Source organism: Pelophylax lessonae (assembly GCF_965119305.1).
Source record: "Pelophylax lessonae genome assembly, chromosome: 1".
NCBI classification, from domain to species: Eukaryota; Metazoa; Chordata; class Amphibia; order Anura; family Ranidae; genus Pelophylax; species Pelophylax lessonae.
Genome location: NC_138768.1, coordinates 196,148,859 through 196,167,130, shown reverse-complemented (window position 1 = coordinate 196,167,130; position 18,272 = coordinate 196,148,859). Strand labels below are relative to the sequence as shown.

At 40.5% G+C, this 18,272-nt stretch overlaps 1 protein-coding gene across 2 annotated transcripts in view; it reads right to left on the bottom strand.

The window, feature by feature from the left end:
- The window catches only part of SNCAIP (synuclein alpha interacting protein), a 150,259-nt gene that overhangs the window by 60,236 nt on the left and 71,751 nt on the right, over window positions 1-18,272 (bottom strand). For both annotated transcript variants that reach the window (XM_082243869.1, XM_082243870.1), the window contains exon 4: window positions 7,707-7,886. In XM_082243869.1, the coding sequence (XP_082099995.1) occupies window positions 7,707-7,886 (180 nt within the window). The remainder of the gene's footprint in view (window positions 1-7,706; window positions 7,887-18,272) is intronic.

Genomic DNA, 18,272 nt, shown 5'->3' with positions numbered 1-18,272 from the left:
CAAATGATTATGTTTTATTTATGACTGGAAGGTGTCTTAGGCAATTCCCTATGTTCCCCTTTTCCAAATATATTTAATCTTTGCTGAACCAGACAGACTCCACGTTGGAAATGATCCAAAAGAAAAAAACTTCACCACGACTGTTACGTATGGCAAAAGCATTTGGAAGTCTGTCAGATTACATAGACTTAGAGTTAGGAATCAAGCTACTAAGGTAGACATTTTGCCCTTTAGCATTAGTTTAAGCACCATTTACAATCAACATATTTTGTTTCTGTATTCATACTTCAACTAGACACTGACATTTACAAGATTTATGCGTGACCTGTGTAATGATAATTTCATGGACACATTAAAAATAGGAATTCCGTGAGTCAGAAGGACTGAGTAAAAAGTATATTTAGGGCGCCACTGCTTACCATCTTAAAATGCCAGTTGCCTGGCTGTCTCTGACATCTATACCATCTTGGTACACAATCTAGAGCAAGCATGGAGAAAGTTATATTGCAGTGAAGTCAGAACTACTGATGTTCCCAGGGCATAAACTTAAACTAATTGAAGCCATTCAATTATTGTGACAGCCAGGGAACAAGCATTTTTACAAAGAGAGGTCTGTAAATACAGGTTTCCTTAAAAATTTGTCGGCAACACAGCCAGTTATTTTTTACACCTGTATACAAAAATCCAGTTTAAACAAATTCCATTCTGCTACTATGGACATTTAAGGAAACAGCACAGGGATGCAGAATCCATACTGATGTAATGTATTCTCATCATCTATACTAAAAACACCAGCCACAGGGCTTATCCCCAAGGATGAGGCTAACCACAGAGCAAGGGTCAGGGGACTTCCACTGCTGTCTCATGTAACATTTAATTTGGGAACTTTCCTGGATTTGAAGCATATTTAACATAGGGGTATACACTGAAAGTAATATAGACTTTCTGCATGTGATAAACACATCACAGGCAGCAACACATACATAGTAATGTCAAAAACATAATAATGTCAAAAATAGTAATGTCAAAAACATTGTTGAAGGACTATTACAATCCCCACCTTCAGTACCTTTGTTCAGTTCACATATAGCCTAAAGGAACTGTAGAGGCCCTGGTATGGTATGTCCTTCTATATCGGTATTTCATCTCTATCTGAAAGAATTCATGTTATTTCAATTGAAATAGGAGACTGACAGCCCATAGGGGCAGGAGGGGAAGTTTCTTTTTTCCATATGTTGAATATGTTGAATACAGCTTTCAGCAATGACTTTTCATCACATACTGTACAGGTGACCAGCACATTTATGGTGAACAGTTAAGAATGTGCACGTGTTTCACTGGTACAAGCAAATTACAGTAAAGCAACATCTCACACATTCAGCCTTTGCTCTAACACTTTCATAGGCATTATTTCTATTGGTTTTAACCACTTAAGCCCCGGAAGATTTTACCCCCTTCCTGACCAGGGCCTATTTTGCGATTCGGCACTGCGTGACTTTAACGGACAATTGCGCGGTCGTACGATGCTGTACCTAAACGAATTTGACATCCTTTTTTTCCCACAAACAGAGCTTTCTTTTGGTGGTATTTGATCACCTGTGCGATTTTTTGATCATGCGCTATAAACAAAAAAAGAGCGTCAATTTTGCAAAATAACAATATTTTTCACATTTTTTATATGAAATTCCCCCCAAAAAAATGTAAAAATCAAAATTTTTTAACATTTTCGGCCAATTTGTTTTATGCTACCTATGTTTGGTAAAAAAAAAAAAAAAAAAAAATCGCAAAAAGCATATTTTGATTGGTTTCCGCAAAAGTTATCGCGTTTACTAACAAAGGGAAAGATTTTTGTTGTTTTTTTTTTTTAACGAGTAATGGCGGCGATCTGCAATTTTTTTTTTTTGCAGGACTGTGACATTGCAGCGGACAGATCGGACCCTTGACTGACATTTTTGACACTTTTGAGGTTACCAGTGACATTACTGCAGTAATGGGTGCTATACATATGCACTGTTACTGTAAAAATGACACTGGCAGTGAAGGAGTTAACTGTATTGGAAAGGGAGGGGTTATGTGTGTCCTAGGGGTGTGTTTCCAACTGTGATTGGCTGTGGCTACTAGTGTAAGAACAGAGATCAACGGTCCTACATAGTAGAAAAGTCTGATCTCCATTCTTACACAGGGGAGACTGACAGGCGGCTGTGTTTACATTAGCCGCTTGCCTTTCTCCCAATCTAACGGACAATCGTGAGTGCCCGGCGGACACGTGCGGGGGGGTCCGTGACCGCATGGGAGCGCGCCTCCGGTGGCGCTCGCTCCCTAGAGCCTCACAGGCTAGCGACGTAGCCCTACGTCGCTTTGCCTGTGAGGGGCTGACTGCTGACGTAAATAGTCGTGCGGCGGTCGGCAAGCGGTTAATCAAACCAGGATTTCTGAAGATACATGCCAAAGCTTATATTTCTTATATCTTTCTGGGGTGCCAACATATAGATCTCTATGCTGGGGCCCTGGCAGATGCAAGAGATATGATGGCACTTTAAAGGAAACTAAAGTCAACAGATCACCACAACCAATACTTTAATAGACATGATCTAGCCATATTCCCAGAAAAAGCTGCAGATGCAAGTGATATGATGGCACTTAAAAGGTCACCACAATTAATACTTTAATGGACAGGATCTAGCCAGATCCCCATAAAGGCTGCAGATGCAAGTGATATGATGGCACGTTAAAAGATGCTAAACAGTCAACAGATCACCACAATCAATACTTTAATGGATAGGATCTAGCCAGATCCCCATAAAGGCTGCTATTCCATTGTTGGTCCAACCAAAACTGATATATCAGTCACCAGCTGGAACTCACTCAGAGATTAAGAAATCTACACCTATTTTCCAGGATAATCTATCTGCAAAAGCTATTATGATGGAGTTTGTTCTCCTTGAAAAGCTGTTCATTAATTTTACACTACACTGCAACAAGCCCATTAAAAATGCTTGTGTCACAGCAGGATGAGTAAAACCATATGATGTGGTGGGCTGAGCTCTTTATTGAGTCCAAGTCATCAAGTAAGAATGAGAATGTGCTTGACTGACCACTGTCTTTTTTTGCAACCCAGCATATGTTTTATACTTTATGCTTTATTATACTGACTCATTTATTAAAAGTCTTTTCACACCCGTTTGAACAGACTGGAGGAGATGGAGGAGTTGATCCTGACAGCCCAAGATAGGATCTCATAATTTACCACAACTTAGGTGTGTTGGTTACATTATAAAACCGCCTATAAAGAAATGATGTCCCTGATCTAAGTAGATCATGGAAGTTAGTTCCTTCTGGGGTTCCCCGTGAACTCGATTCCTGGGTTTTTCTTTGTATAACATATCATCATTGTCCCACCTGGGCACACAGTTGATGGATTGTGGTACTATATATAGATAGCTGGGCCTGGCAGGGGCAATGTTCCTCCCCTGATGTGCGCCTGTGTCCGGCCGAGTGTGACGACTGCTTTCACTGCTTTTTTCTTTCCTACTTTTAGATTCTCCCTTTTCATTTTCTTTCTCCTCTCCTCCCTCCCCTTAGTCTACCCCCCCTATTTTTTTTTTCTTTCTCTGTGAGTTTGCAGCAGTTTCTTCTGAACTGGAATTGTGTACACTGTTCTTGCTGACATCAGGGCCTCCTATGTATTATTTTAGGATTAAGTCACTACGGTTTCTCAGCAGATACCATGGGATTTTACCCTTGAATATTTCATCATTTTATGTCGCCTGTGTGTTTCTTGCTTTTGCATGTGCTTCCTCTTTTGTAATGTGGGTATGAGTCGTATGACCCTATATTTCTGGTTGATTTTTCTAGGCAGATGACGTCCCATAGGTTGTCCTGAGGACTTTCATACTTCTGCCAGTACCTCGAAGAAGTCCTGCTGTGGCATATTATTCTGTTTGTCCTTTTGTTTTTCTTTTTTGTACTTACATTCTAATAAAATTATTACGGAAAAAAAAGTATTTTCACAGTACTTCATCTTGTTTAAGGACTTACAGTGCTATTTGGCTGATATATTATGATACTTAAAATTATTTAAATTAAAATAAGAAGACCAAACAACTTGAATGTCACAGCTCATCTAATACAAGTTAAAGGTTTTTTTCAGGTTGGCTTTGGAAAGTAATATGCAAGTTTAATTTATTCTGTACTGTTTTCATAAGGATTCAGGTTTATAGGCATTTTAATGGGGAATGGCAGATCTCCAGCAACTTTAGTCATATAGAGAATAAAATGTCAACACTTTAGCAGAAGGTGATAGCTTTTTATTAGATAATGTATCCTTTAAACAATGAAGAGCCATAAAAACTCACCTATAGTGTGTAGCTGTAAAATTACCTATACTATTTGACTGTAATAAAAAAAAAATACCCATTTTCAGGTTATAGCTACTGCTAACTTGTTGAACTGCCAGAGAAAACTTTGAGTCAATCATAAGCAGAGCTGTGGTCTAATATGTGTTATGATTAGCAAAATCCTAGTTAAAGTAATTTAGTAAATTATTATGTGTGGAGGATAAGCTGCATATAAGCGATTCCAGTTGGTCCTGTTAATGCAATGTATCAGATTTTAAATTGCAGAATCAGGTGTGTGCGCAAGTGTTAGATCTTATGAATATTTGAAAATGTGAGTGCTAAAGTAACTCTGATTTGCAACAGCTTGATTTTTTGCAATATTGACATCACTGCTTTCACAGCTGACTGCAATTGTAAGTTCACATACAGCAGAGGCTGGCTGTATTCGCAGGATCTGATTGTTTAAATATGATTAGATCCTTTCACGATTCCATGTTTACCTGACATAATTATCCAATATAGTGTTAGCAAATCCCTTGAAAGTCTGGTCTTAGTATCTCCTATTAGACCTCTAATATAATAAGTTACATTTGAAACTTCGGAAGATTACACAAATATGTGTATTGTGCATCGGTATTACAAACCTAATGGCCTGTCAGTGTTTGAATGCAGCATGCACCACAGGCTTTGTAATCACATTTATTGGGACCGTCATCTAAAATCCTGAATGCTGTGAAGGAATATGTTAAATAATGCCTGTAGCCACCTCAGTGTATCCTGTAGTTGGGTAATGGAGCACATCCACTGCAATCACAAACTGCAATAAGTAACATAAATGGTTATATGGTTGCCTGCGGCTTTACTACCCCATTTACTGTCAGGATTCTCTACCTGTTATTTAAAAAGTGTTTAACAATTTCCCAATTTTTCTTTGCGATTAAGTATTCTGTATTTCCCATGGCAAACCTATTCAGAAGTGTTTCATAAAGCTGAAGTCCAGTCAAAAAAATAAATACAGTACATAGTTGAAACGCACATCTGCAAAGATCTGTGTACTTACCTTCTTTTAATCCAGTACGGTATGGTTCCCTTATTCAGCAACTCTGGCTCCCCTGTGTAAGGGAGCACTTGACAACAGCTGTGAATTGCATGAGCCTTGACATCATACATGGGCTCCCATTGCCCAGATATTGTCAGTGCTCCCTCCTCTCCCCTGCAGCAGCCACTTACTGACATTGGGAAGCCAGAGCTACAGGATCATGTTACTGAAACAGACTGAACTGAAAACAGTTAGATATACAGATCTTTTTACTCAGGGTTTGCAGGATAGGTAGGAGGGAGGGGGGGGGGGGTGGGAGACAGAATGTTTTTAAGAATAGTGTTAGGCTTTTCTTCCACTTTAACACCTTCCCGCCCGGCCAATTAGCAGACTGATGGCCCGGCAGGTGCTTTCTCTGTCATATGACATTCTCTCAGAAGCTGCCGCGCAGTGGCGGGATCTGTCACCGGCTATGTCCACCGAACACATCCGAGGAGTGATCAGTGGACCAGTTCGCTGCTGGTACCATGTGACCATTATAAAGAATAGATGGCTTCCTTTCATTTGTGTACAATTGTGTTGCTAGCTGTGGCTGATCAATGCAATCACATAATACAGTTAGGGCCAATCACAGCCCATCTGTACCATGTGATTTGCTCTGGCCAATCACAGCTAATCACAACAAAACAAACTGAATGAATCAGTTCATTTAGTAAAATGTTTGGTTATAGCAATAAAATTCACTGCTATAAGCAATCAAAATGTGTAAAAAAAAATCCTGATCACTTCCCCAGCGTAGTACAATGTTGAGTACAGAGATGAAACATATGCTCCTACATAAGTTGTACATGTCTGTATGCAGCCCTTTCTTCTCTAGATCATTACAAAGTGCTGAATTTTAATGCTTGTCTGGGCTGTTAGAAAAAAGGGGATGGAGAACTAAAGGACTCGATTAGGAGAGCTCTGACAGCTGATTGGAAGGAAGGGACAGACCCCCCATCCACACAGCACACAGTAACAGAGCTGAAGCTGTCAATAAGCTGGAAGACCCTCCCCGTCACCATTTTTCTCTTTGTGTCAGGAAAACTTGCCAAAAGTGATTCATGCTGATAGCAAAGTAACAAAGCAGCAGACAAAAGTGACACTTGGTGCTCCTAATTGAGACAGGTGCTTTGTTCATATTTCATGTCTGAGGCGTACAACCACTTTAAGATAAAAAAGTCTTCTGCCTTTAGAACCACTTGAAACTCCCTGGCTTGATTACAATTGTACAGTAATGTGAAACTGCAGCCATATTTCTCAGACTTTAATCAGTCATGTGGCACCATAACAACGTTGGCAGTTTAAAACTAGTACCACCTACACTCTCTGATGATCACTGTAAAATCGACAATCACTGAAGTAGTTGATGCTATTACATAGATAGCAGCATTCCTCCAGGCCCAGTGCCAAGAGGCTTCCCTTCTGCATAGTAACCACAGGGGGATTGGTATATGGCATGCTGCCATTTACAAAATGTCTTGTATTTTTTTTTCCTGTTCCAATAATGTTTATTGAAAAAAGATTTTTAAGCAAACAATGAAGTACGAAATAGTTCAAAAATTGTGTTAGAGTGGAAATCGTCAACATTGTATTTTTTTTTTTTTTTTCAATAAGTACAATGTTCCCTGATTGGATGAAATGGAGAGGCAGGGCAGTGACCTAAATTTTCACATTTTACAATCAGAGATTTTCTTGTATCCATTGTCAAAAATACAAATTGTTCTGTAAATGGTGGCATTGCTGAGAGAGTGGCCCCCTGTGGTTATTTTCTAGAAGGGCTTGTCACAGGACCTAGAAAATGAATGCCATCAGTGTAGTAGACACCAATTACTACAGTAATTTGCAGCTTCCACAGTGATCACTCAGGTATGAGATACTGGTATGCATACTTACATTGGCACAAGCTGGACCAATGTAACTATGCAATAAAAATCAGCTTTAGATGTTACAGTGTAAACTACTTATACTGTTAAAACAATTTTCTACCTATATTAAGAATCTGGCCAGGAACTCATCTATAAACTGACCCTCCCTGATAGTTGTTTAAGTAGCTTTCCAAAATGACTTTGGAGCCAATAAAAGCAGAGACATTCAATCCGAGTGGTAGTTCACCATGCCTCCTCTCTTCACTTCCACTGGTAAATCAGTGGCCATATTCTCCTGCAAAGTGGCCGTGAAAATAAAGCCCTGCTAATGGAATACATTTAGGCAGTATAAAGTCAGTGCTACTCATAAAAAACTTTAGAAAGCCTAATTTTAATGTAGCACAAGTAGAAAGTTTTAATTACCTTTATTGCCAACCCGGCAGGCGTCAGTTGCTCCTCATTTCTCTCACTTAAACAATCCTCCCCCATAAGTGATGTAAGGTGCTGCAGGCATTCGGCATGTCCCTGGGATGCTGCAATGTGCAGTAGATTGTTTCCATTTTCATCATGAATTTGGTCCAAATTATCTACAGCGATGTGAGGCTGGGGGGCAAAATGGGAAAACATCATGAGCAGTTCAGCAATGAGTAAGTAACCCGTAAAATGGCAAGATTACCTTCAAAACAAGCCACATTACCATTGACATTAAAGAAACCTGTACTGAAAGAAATATGGAGGGTGCCGTTTCTGACACACTTTTAGGAATGCTAGCTGCTGGGATGCCTATGTCTTCAATTCTTGCTGAGTCACCAACATGGATTAAAAAGTCAAAATAAGTCTATGGATCAACACCACAACTATTATAGTAAAATGCAATTAAAACCTTCATTTTCTCTCAGTAAAGGTATCTGTAGGAATTGAGAGATAAGAGCCTGCTCCAAGTAATGTTTTACTTTAAGATAATTGAATATACACTATGTTACCAAAAGTAGTGGGGCGCCTGCCTTTCCGCGCATATGAACTTAAATGACATCCCAGTCTTAGTCTGTAGGGTTAAATATTTAGTTGGCCCACCCTGTGCAGCTATAACAGCTTCAACTCTTCTGGGAAGGCTGTCCATAAGGGGTGTGTCTATGGGGAATGTTTGACCATTCTTCCAGAAGGATATTTCTGAGGTCAGGCACTGATGTGGACACAGAGACCTGGCTCGCAGTCTGCACTTTGATTCATCCCAAAGGTGTTCTATTGGTTGAGGTCAGGACTCTGTGCAGGCCAGTCAAGTTCATCCACCCCAAACTCGATCATCCATGTCTTTATGGACCTTGTTTGTGCACTGCTGTGAAGTCATTTTGGAACAGGAAGGGGCCATCCCCAAACTGTTCCCATAAAGTTGGGAGCATTAAACTGTTCAAAATGTCTTGGTATGCTGACCCCCTAAAAGTTCCCTTTACTGGAACTAAGGGGCCAAGCCAAACACCTGAAAGACAACCCCACTGTTAGGGTGCTGGTGGTAACCTGGCGACAGAGATAGGCCCCGATGTCTGCTAGAGGGCGGAGCTTGGACGGAACCCCCAAGGTAAGTGACACAGGCTAGCCTGAGGTGCGGAGTCTAAGTATCCACCGGTTTTCGCCAGAGCCTCTAGTGGTGAGGATGGAGTTTGCTGCGTGTGGATACCAGGTCGCGGTCCTCAAAGTCGCCCCACCAAGGGTGAACCGATCAAGGTCCGAAGGCGGGTAAACAGACAAGGGAGATCCGAGAGAATGGTCAAACAAGCCGGGGTCAGGACGGGCAGCAGACGAGTGGAGTCAGGAACAAGCCAAAAGGTCAACAGGAAATCAGCAGCAAACAGGTCACAGGTTCAGGAACAACGGCAGGAGCTGAAGACAAGACAGAACTGAACCTGTGTGCTGATCCAGCTTAAATAGAGCTCTTTCTAGATGAGAGGGGTGGAGCCGGAATAGCCTGTGAGTCTTAACTCATCATCTGCCAGAGCCTTCCTGACAGGTTCCTAACACCCACACCATAATCCCTCCTCCACCAAATGATTTGGACCAATGCAAAAAGCAAGCTCCATAAAGACATGGATGAGTCCTGACCTCAACCAACCTGACAGAATACTTTTGGGATGAATTGGGAGGGGAGACTGTGAGCCGAGCCTTCTTGTGCAACATTAGGGCCTGACCTCACAAATGCGCTTCTGGGAGATTGGTCAAACATTCCCATACATACTTCTAAACCTTGTGGACAGCCCTCCCAGAAGAGTTGAAGCTGTTATAGCTGCAAAGGGTGGGCCACCTCAATATTGAACTCTACGGACTAAGACCGGGATCCCATTAAAGTTCATGTACGTGAAAAGGCAGGTGTCCCAATATTTTTGATAATACAGTGTATACAGTGGTGGGATTCAGCCGGTTCGCACCGGTTCCATAGAACCGGTTACTAAATTTTCTGTAAGTTCGCAGAACCGGCTGTTTCCTCTAAGCTGCACAGACGGGCAGTACAATTGACGGTCTCACACACACGCACATATTCGGACTGCGCAGCACTCTGCAATGATTGGGGGCAATGCTATGGTCACTGTGCATTGAAAGGGGGGCACGCTGGTCACTGTGCATTGAAAGGGGGGCACGCAGCGCTGGTCACTGTGCATTGAAAGGGGGGCACGCTGGTCATTCTGCTGGGAAAGTCGGAACTGGTTACTAAAATTTTTGAATCGAACCACTGAGTGTATATGCAAAAAATAAGAGGTTCTAAAAGAAAAAAACTTCTTATAGTGTAGCACAGTGTTCCCCAACCCCCGGGCTGCGGACCGGTACCGGTCCCTGGATCAAACGGTACTGGTCCGCCCAAAAAACATTACATTATTTCCATTTTAGAAAAAAAATATTTTTTCAGAAAAGGGTGGACCCGGGGCGCAGAGCAGTGCACCCTGAGCCCACCCATTTGTGTGACAATAGCGAATGAATATTCGCTATTGTCACACGGATCCTCCTCCTGGCCAATCAGGAAGCGGGTCCGAGATTACTCTGCATTGATTGGGGGCATGCTGTGGCACTCTGCATTGATTGGGGGCATGCTGTGGCACTCTGCATTGATTGGGGGCATGCTGTGGTCACTGTGCATTGATTGGGGGCATGCTGTGGTCACTGTGCATTGATTGGGGGTATGCTGTGGCACTCTGCATTCATTGGGGGCATGCTGTGGTCACTGTGCATTGATGGGGGCATGCTGTGGCACTCTGCATTGATGGGGGCACGCTGTGGCGCTTTGCATTGATTGGGGGCACGCTGGTCACTCTGCTTTGACATCCCCCCCCCCCAGCGGGCCACGAAAAAATGATCAAACGTTGACCGGTCCGCAGCGATAAAAAGGTTGGGGAGCACTGTTGTAGCACATTTACAATTTGTTGTGTGATCATGTGTTACTACTGAAAGATCACAAACAGCAAGGAATGCAGTTCTTTTATATTAAAGCAACATCATATTTGTTGGATAAGGATAAAGAGCATAGCCAACAATCCTAATGGCTGTCTTTTCATATGCTTCAACATAAATGGAATATAGTAATGCAGTTCTCTTTAAATTCATCTTAGTTGTGTAGCAAAGTCACAACCTTTGTTTCCTCTGAAATGTTAGCTGGAACATACTGCATCTAAACTCATACAAATTGTTTGATCACCGTCCCCATACACTACATTGCTGGTAAGTAATTTTCAATGTGTGCCACCAATTCACTACTCTGTTCAACCCTGATCCCTTGCCACTGCTCACTAAAAATTAAGGGAACATGTGAAACAACAGTAGAAGTGGATGATGTTATAATAGAAAAAGCAGGTCATACATGTGTTATGATATAGCCAAGTCACATTGAAAAGATGCTGTTTTTTTGCAGGTAGTAATGAGGGTTGAAGGTGACCCTAGTCATTGAGATTTTGCTAATTTTGTCCGCATCTAACCACAGTCCTCTTTTCTAAAATTACTAAGCCCTGTACAAATGATCTTAAGGAAAACAGACACCGAAATGTGCTGGATTTTCCCACAAATAAACTACTAAGATGAACAGCATTATACATTTAGCAGCCAATCACATTTAGGACAAACATTAATTAGACAAGTTTGAAAACCTAGTCTGATCACTATTATGACCCCAAGGTGCCTCCACCCTGTTGCCTCTAACCTTCCATATTTACAGCATAAAAATACAACACTTAGGTGACCATGAAACCAACCACATGGCATTTAGACTATGCCTACACTTATGTCCATCTTTTGAAGTCTATGACAGTCCCATGGAATCACAGCTGTTTTTCTGTACAACACTTGCACTGAGCTTAGGAAATAGTTGATGGTATCTGTGCATATCTTTAGTTTGGACAGTTCTGGAAACTCTCAAGTTATTAATGCACAAAGGCATACAGTGCAGCACACTTTACTGTCCATCTACATAAACACAGAGAAGCGATAACTCAACCTGAGATTAGCTGCCACAATGTCCAACACTCACACTGAGATAGTACAATATCTGCATGTGTGACAGTATGTTGGAATTGAGCCATGTGGTCTTTAATATCTTTTATTTTTATTTTTTTTACAAGCAAAACCGATATGGAAGGTTCAAAAACAGCAACAGAGCAACATCGTATAAAAGTAAAGTCATAAGTTGCTAGGGTTCATCAAACCTTTACCACTTAATTGTCTTACCGTTTATTTTTGTAATAAAAGAAATAAGTGTAAAAAAGTAATAAGCGTAAAAAGTAATTTAAAATAAATAAAGATGGACTCTCATATCATCCTGGAAAATCTGGTACTAAAAAAATATCATTTATGTATACAATATTTCTTAAGCACTCTATATTTACATTTATTAATTACAGTAGAATAAAATGAAAGCTGATGTGTTTAAGTTTATCAAAGATTAGATCATTTTGATTTGAATATGACTAGTTGCTGTGGGCAAAACCCTTAATTATTGCTTTGCACCTGCTTTTGTTATCAATAGTCTTACCTAATAAAAAGTTCCCATCCTAATGCCTCGTACACACACAACGATTATCGGCCGACCGATCGTCCAACTTTTGTCCAGAGTGGTGTTTTGTTGGTTGGAGTGTGCCTAGACTGCACACAAATTTTCTCGGCCAACAAAAATCTACTTCAGAAGTGATGTCATGTGCTGGTTTACTTTCCGTGTGTTTTTTCTTCTCTGAGCATGCCCAGTCTTGCTCATCAGATTTTTGCCTGCCGAAATCTGTACTGACTGACGGAAAATCGTCCGTTGTGTTGACGGACAACAAAAATTTTATAGTCTGCACACCAGATTTTTTTCGGCCGAAAAGTCGGAGTTGGTTGTCGAAAGCATCATACTAACAAGCCAAAAATCGGCCGATTGGACGTTGGCTGAAAATTCACGGCCAATAATCGATGCGTGTGTACGAGGCATTAGGTGCTAACTCTAGTTGCTGTGTGCAAAACCCTTAATTATAGCTTTCCACCTGCTTTTGTTATCAATAGTCTTACCTAATAAAAAGTTGCCATCCTTAGGTGCTAACTCTTTTATGCAGTAACCAATTACAATGAACATTTTACATTTCCGAGTTTAGCTGAGTGAATTCTAACTGCTCATTTTGGGCTACTGTACATAAGATACTCTTTAATAAAAAGTTATATATATTATTGGGGACCTGGTACCCCCACATTGAATCCCATATGTGGACTAAAACAAATATCAATGTGGACAAACCTAACAAAATCACACTTATTCCTTGTTGATCTGTTGCCTGCATCTACATTCTTGGAAATTTTATTTAGCAAATTTTATTAAGCCCATTTAAAAGGAGAATAAAAGGAAGACCCCCTGCGACGAAGTTAGAAGTGACAAAACGCGTCAGTCGTGGTTGTAGGTTTGCATGTGGTGTCCGGAGGAGGTTAGACATATCCTGTCTATCACATAGAGGGAAATTACCTGAAGTCTCCGCTTTAGTAATATGTTCTTAATGTGTAAGTGTCAATTTATTTTTTTTGATATTTTGGTTACTGTACCATTGGAGGCTATCTTTTCTTTTTTCATATCTTGATGGCCATGTTTGAACCATGTGGAGACATATGGTGATACTTTTATGATGTGAACAGCTGGTAGATACAACACAAGCTCAATATACCAACCAAGAGAGTGTGAGGCATATACATTTTCTGATGCACATCTGCTAGGGAGAGGGCTCACCTGTGCACACAAAGTGGTGTGTGATTCTTACTAGTTTCTATGGCAGACGAATTGGAGCACTGTTATTTGCACCAGTGGTGGATTTATTTTTTATGGACACTACATTTCATATGGACATTTTATTTTTATGGACATTTATGATCATTTGTGAAAGTTTATAATACATTTACATGTCACGGCGCTTCTTTGAAGTGAAGCACTTGCACTTTGAGAGTTGACACTTATTTCTAGTTAATCTGTTGCCTGCATCTACATTCTTGGAATTTTTATTTAGCCCATTCAATCCGAGAAGAAAAGGAACAGAGGAATATAGGGGCCAGGTGCACCTTTAATCCAAAACAAATACTTTACTTTACTTACAGTGTGTTCATAACATTTCCATGAATCATTCCCGAGTTTAGGTGTTCATTCATACAGAGACTGCTGAGGTGGAAAATCAAGGATGGCTACATTATAAACTGGGTGGTTGCCCTGTATGAATTTATTCTATGCTTATTTCTCTTTGCATATACACTTGGCATCTTGGAATTTGATGATTTTTGGAACTAATGATTTATGTTTGGAGAACCTGTGACAAGAAGTTCCTGAAAATGGTCTTCTGTGGTTATGTTTGACAGGCAGCAGAAGGCCACAGACATCAACATCCTCTTATGATAACATTTTTGTGAACTTCTGATTACAAAACGTTGAACTCTATGCTTTCTGTAAAATTTAATATTCTTTGATTAGTTGATTTTATTTTCTGATACAACCCACATGACATGCTGTACATCAGTTTGTGTATTTAAAGTGATTGTAAAGTCTCATTTTTCTTTTATTATTTTTTAACATAACAAACATGTTATACTTGCCTCCTCTGTGCAGTTGGTTTTGCACAGAGCAGCCCGGATCCTCCTCTTCTTGGGTCCCTCGTTGCTGCTCCTAGCCCCTTCCTCCTGTCAAGTGCCCCCACAGCAAGCAGCTTGCTATGGGGGCACCCGAGCCAAGCTGCAGTTCCATGTGTCCATTCAGACACAGAGTTGTCATTTGGCCCGCCCCCTCTCTCTCCTGATTGGCTAACTGACTTTGATTGACAGCCACTGGAGCCAATGGCACCACTGCTGTGCCTCAGTCAATCAGGAGGGAGAGTCTCAGACAGCCGAGGGATTCGTGGACATCGCTGGACAGAGATGGGTCTCGGGTAAGTATTTGGGGGGTGCTGGGGAGGCTGCTATACCCAGAAGGTTTTTATCTTATTGCATTAAACCTTCTGACTTTACAACTCCTTTAACCTGAAAAACATGCCAAAATAAACAGAATGACTTAAACATCATCACTTCTTCTCCCATAGCCAAACAGAAAGTAAGATGAAAATCTTGTAAATTAAGGGAATTCCTTGGGGACCACCAGGTCACCAGAGCTAGTGTCCCCATTGAAACATTTCCCCCCTTATTACTTTTCTGGGGACAACCCAAAATCTGGGATTTTATTTTACTTTCACTTTCAATAATGATAAACAGGACAAATAGTCACAGACATCAATTACATGCTTTCTAATCCCTTTCCACTATATCCAAAACTTAAAAATAAGTTTTGCCTTTAGTTATACATTGAGTCTGACTGGTCTCTATAAATCTGTTTAATATAAATTGAATTGGGTATTACTGGCTAACTGATGTCAGGTATCTCTTGAAATAAAAAATAACACAACACTGCCTTTCAAATCTAACCTATCACATAATTTTGAGCCTGACTCTTAAAATGGCAAGCTCCTGTACTTGTAAGTTGATGTTCTTATACAGGGAAATCCATACCCCTTGGGTGCAAGGGAACCAAACAATGGGAGTATGGGACTGGATCTAAGAATGAATACAAACATTGAAACAGGATTTCAGTTCCTAGCTATCCATATGTAGTAAACCCAAGCTACTGCCATCTTTTGAAGTCATACCAGTAACTAATAGGACTGGTGATGATAATAAAAATTTCTACAAGTCTGAAGAATAGGATGGAAGGAGTGTCCGATCCTTCTGATAACTGGATGGGATAACTGGCACAAGGGAGCACCTTTATTCTTTTATTTATGACATCTACTGCATATCCTGAGCCTGTGAGATTATCACTTTGAGACTACAAAACTGGGACTGAATTTAAGCATTAGATAGATTCTATAAGCCTAACCCAATTTTCTAATAATTTTTGAAAAGCGTGTAAAAGACAATTTTTTTATTTTTTTATCCTTTATTTATTTTTTTTTTTTTTGAATTTATGTCAATAGGAATTAAAAGGCACTTGCTCTTTGTTTTATAATATTCCTCAAAATTTTTCCTTACAATGAGGAGAGAGCACTTTCAAGTGAATTTCTGTAAAGAAATGCATGGATTACAAACAGCCTGTGTAGAAAAAAGCACAAGCATGCAGACAATGAAGTCTAAAAATCCAGGATGATGATGAAAAGACAGAAGCACCAGTGCCAATATTGCAAGGCTCACATACTCCTCTTACAATACTCCAGTGTTAACATGCAAACCACATGCCAAGAACCCAAATCTATTGTACAGAACAGGGACACACACACACACACCACACCACACCACACATACAGTATACCATGTGTAGTGGTGCGCTGCATTGCTAAAAAAGGAGGAATCTGCATTTTTGATCCATATTGATTTTTATAGGCAGGAGTGTGTGCTTAGCTGAGAAAACCCCTCCTCCTCCTCTGAATAATTCAGCAATAGTTACCTATTTACATATATGTTAATGTGATTAAGAGCCCATTCACATTGAGGCGACACGACTTCGGGGGGCGACCTGTGAAGTCGCGTGCACCGCTGTGCACCGCCACTTCCGCGCGATTTGCAGAGACTTCACATAATGGAAGTCTATGCAAGTCGCTCCGAGGTCGCCCCAAAGTAGTACAGGACCCTTTTTCTAAGTCGGAGCGACTTGTGTCGCTCCTATTAGAACGGGTCCTGTACTACTCAATGGACCGCGACATACCGCTGACAAGTCGCCTGACAAGCCGCGCTAATGTGAATGGGCTCTAAAACTGCATGTTATTAGGTACAAAGACAATATCAATGTAGTAAAAGGAAACATTGGTAGTGGGTTAGATACAAGCTTTGTAAATCTTCCCATTTTCTGTCTCTTTTTGAGGCTTGTAAATTGCAAATTTTCAATAAAAATATTTGAATAAAAAAAAAGTAGTAAATATATTATACTTTACTATCTATTTACAAAAGCTAGTAGCATAAGGATTATGCGTTAAAGTGATTGTAAAGTCTAGTTTTTTTTAGTTAGTAACAAACATGTTATAATTACATGCCCTGTGCAAGGGTTTTGCACAGAGCAGCCCTGATCCTTCTCTTCTCGGGTCCCTCTTCGGTGCTCCTGGCTCCTCCCTCCTCCGGAGCGCCCCCACAGCAAGCAGCTTGCTATGGGGGCACCCGAGCTGAACCGCAGCTCTCTCTGTCCATTCAGACACGGAGCTGTGACTCAGCCCCGCTCCCTCTCTCTCCTCATTGGCTCACTGAATTTAATTGACAGCAGCGGGAGCCAATGGCGCCACACTGCCGTCTCAGCCAATGAGGGAGAGTCTCGGGCAGCTGAAACACTCCTGCAACATCGCTGGACAGAGGAACCTTAGGTAAGTATTAGGGGGGCTGGTGCACACAGAAGGGTTTTTATCATAATGCATAGAATGCATTAGGATAAAAAACCTTCTGCCTTTAAAATACAGCCACTAAATGTAACACACATTTATGTGCAAGGAAACATGGGTTAAATTACTAAAGGGGTTTGAAAAGAGTAAATCCAGCCTGCATTAGTGCAATCTGTGATGAATCGGTGTAAAAGTGAAATGCATTAACTTAATTGTCACTTATATGTTGAAATTCCTCTAATGACTGACATAATTGAATGTCAATAATCAGAATGCCTAGCAGCATGTGGAAAACAAGGCTGAATATCCATTTTACAGGCACAAAACTGTGGGAAAAGTGGAAAAGAAATTTATCAAAGCCCAGATCTCATAAACATTAAAGTCTAGATATGTGAAACACCACAATGGTATCACACATGAGGAATTATCACTTCATGCTGTGCATGGAAATGATTTAGTATTGAGAAAATGTCAGAAATAAATTATGACTCTTGACAGCCCATGATTAACAAAATAGGCATGATTAGTCTTTTCATTCAGGTCTACAGTGACATGGGGAGAATGTGCCTGAATGCCACACACTGTTTCATTTTTCCCAGCTCAGATTACTAAAGCATGGAGATAATGAAGGATTGCACATAGAGGTGTTTTATCACTCGTACCACTTGTAGTTCACAACTAGACACTCACACAAGGCCTCCTGCCTAAAACTGTCCAAGCTAATAACATATATTGTTCTTCTAGCAAGCAGAATCTCTAATTGGGGTTTTCATCAGGGAGAATAAAAGGGAAAATCTGATTGGTTACTGTGGGTAACAAACATGATCAGTTCTTCTTTCAGATACTTAGTCCTATAGTGATCAAGATATGCAAACCTAAAGTGAACCTGTGCTTCATTTTATACCTTTAAAACAAAAAGGTCTCACCTGAGAGCAAGCACTTTAGCATAGTTTCCAACTGTCCTTACATTCGAGGGACTAGTCCTAATTTGGAACAAAGTCCCTCTGTCCCTCTTTGCTCCTCATTTGTTCCTCCTAGTTGTATATAAAATGCACTCTTTATTTATCAAAATCTTTCCTAGTGCTAAACGTTTCATCTAGTTTCTAAATTGTTGCATTTGTAAATCCTA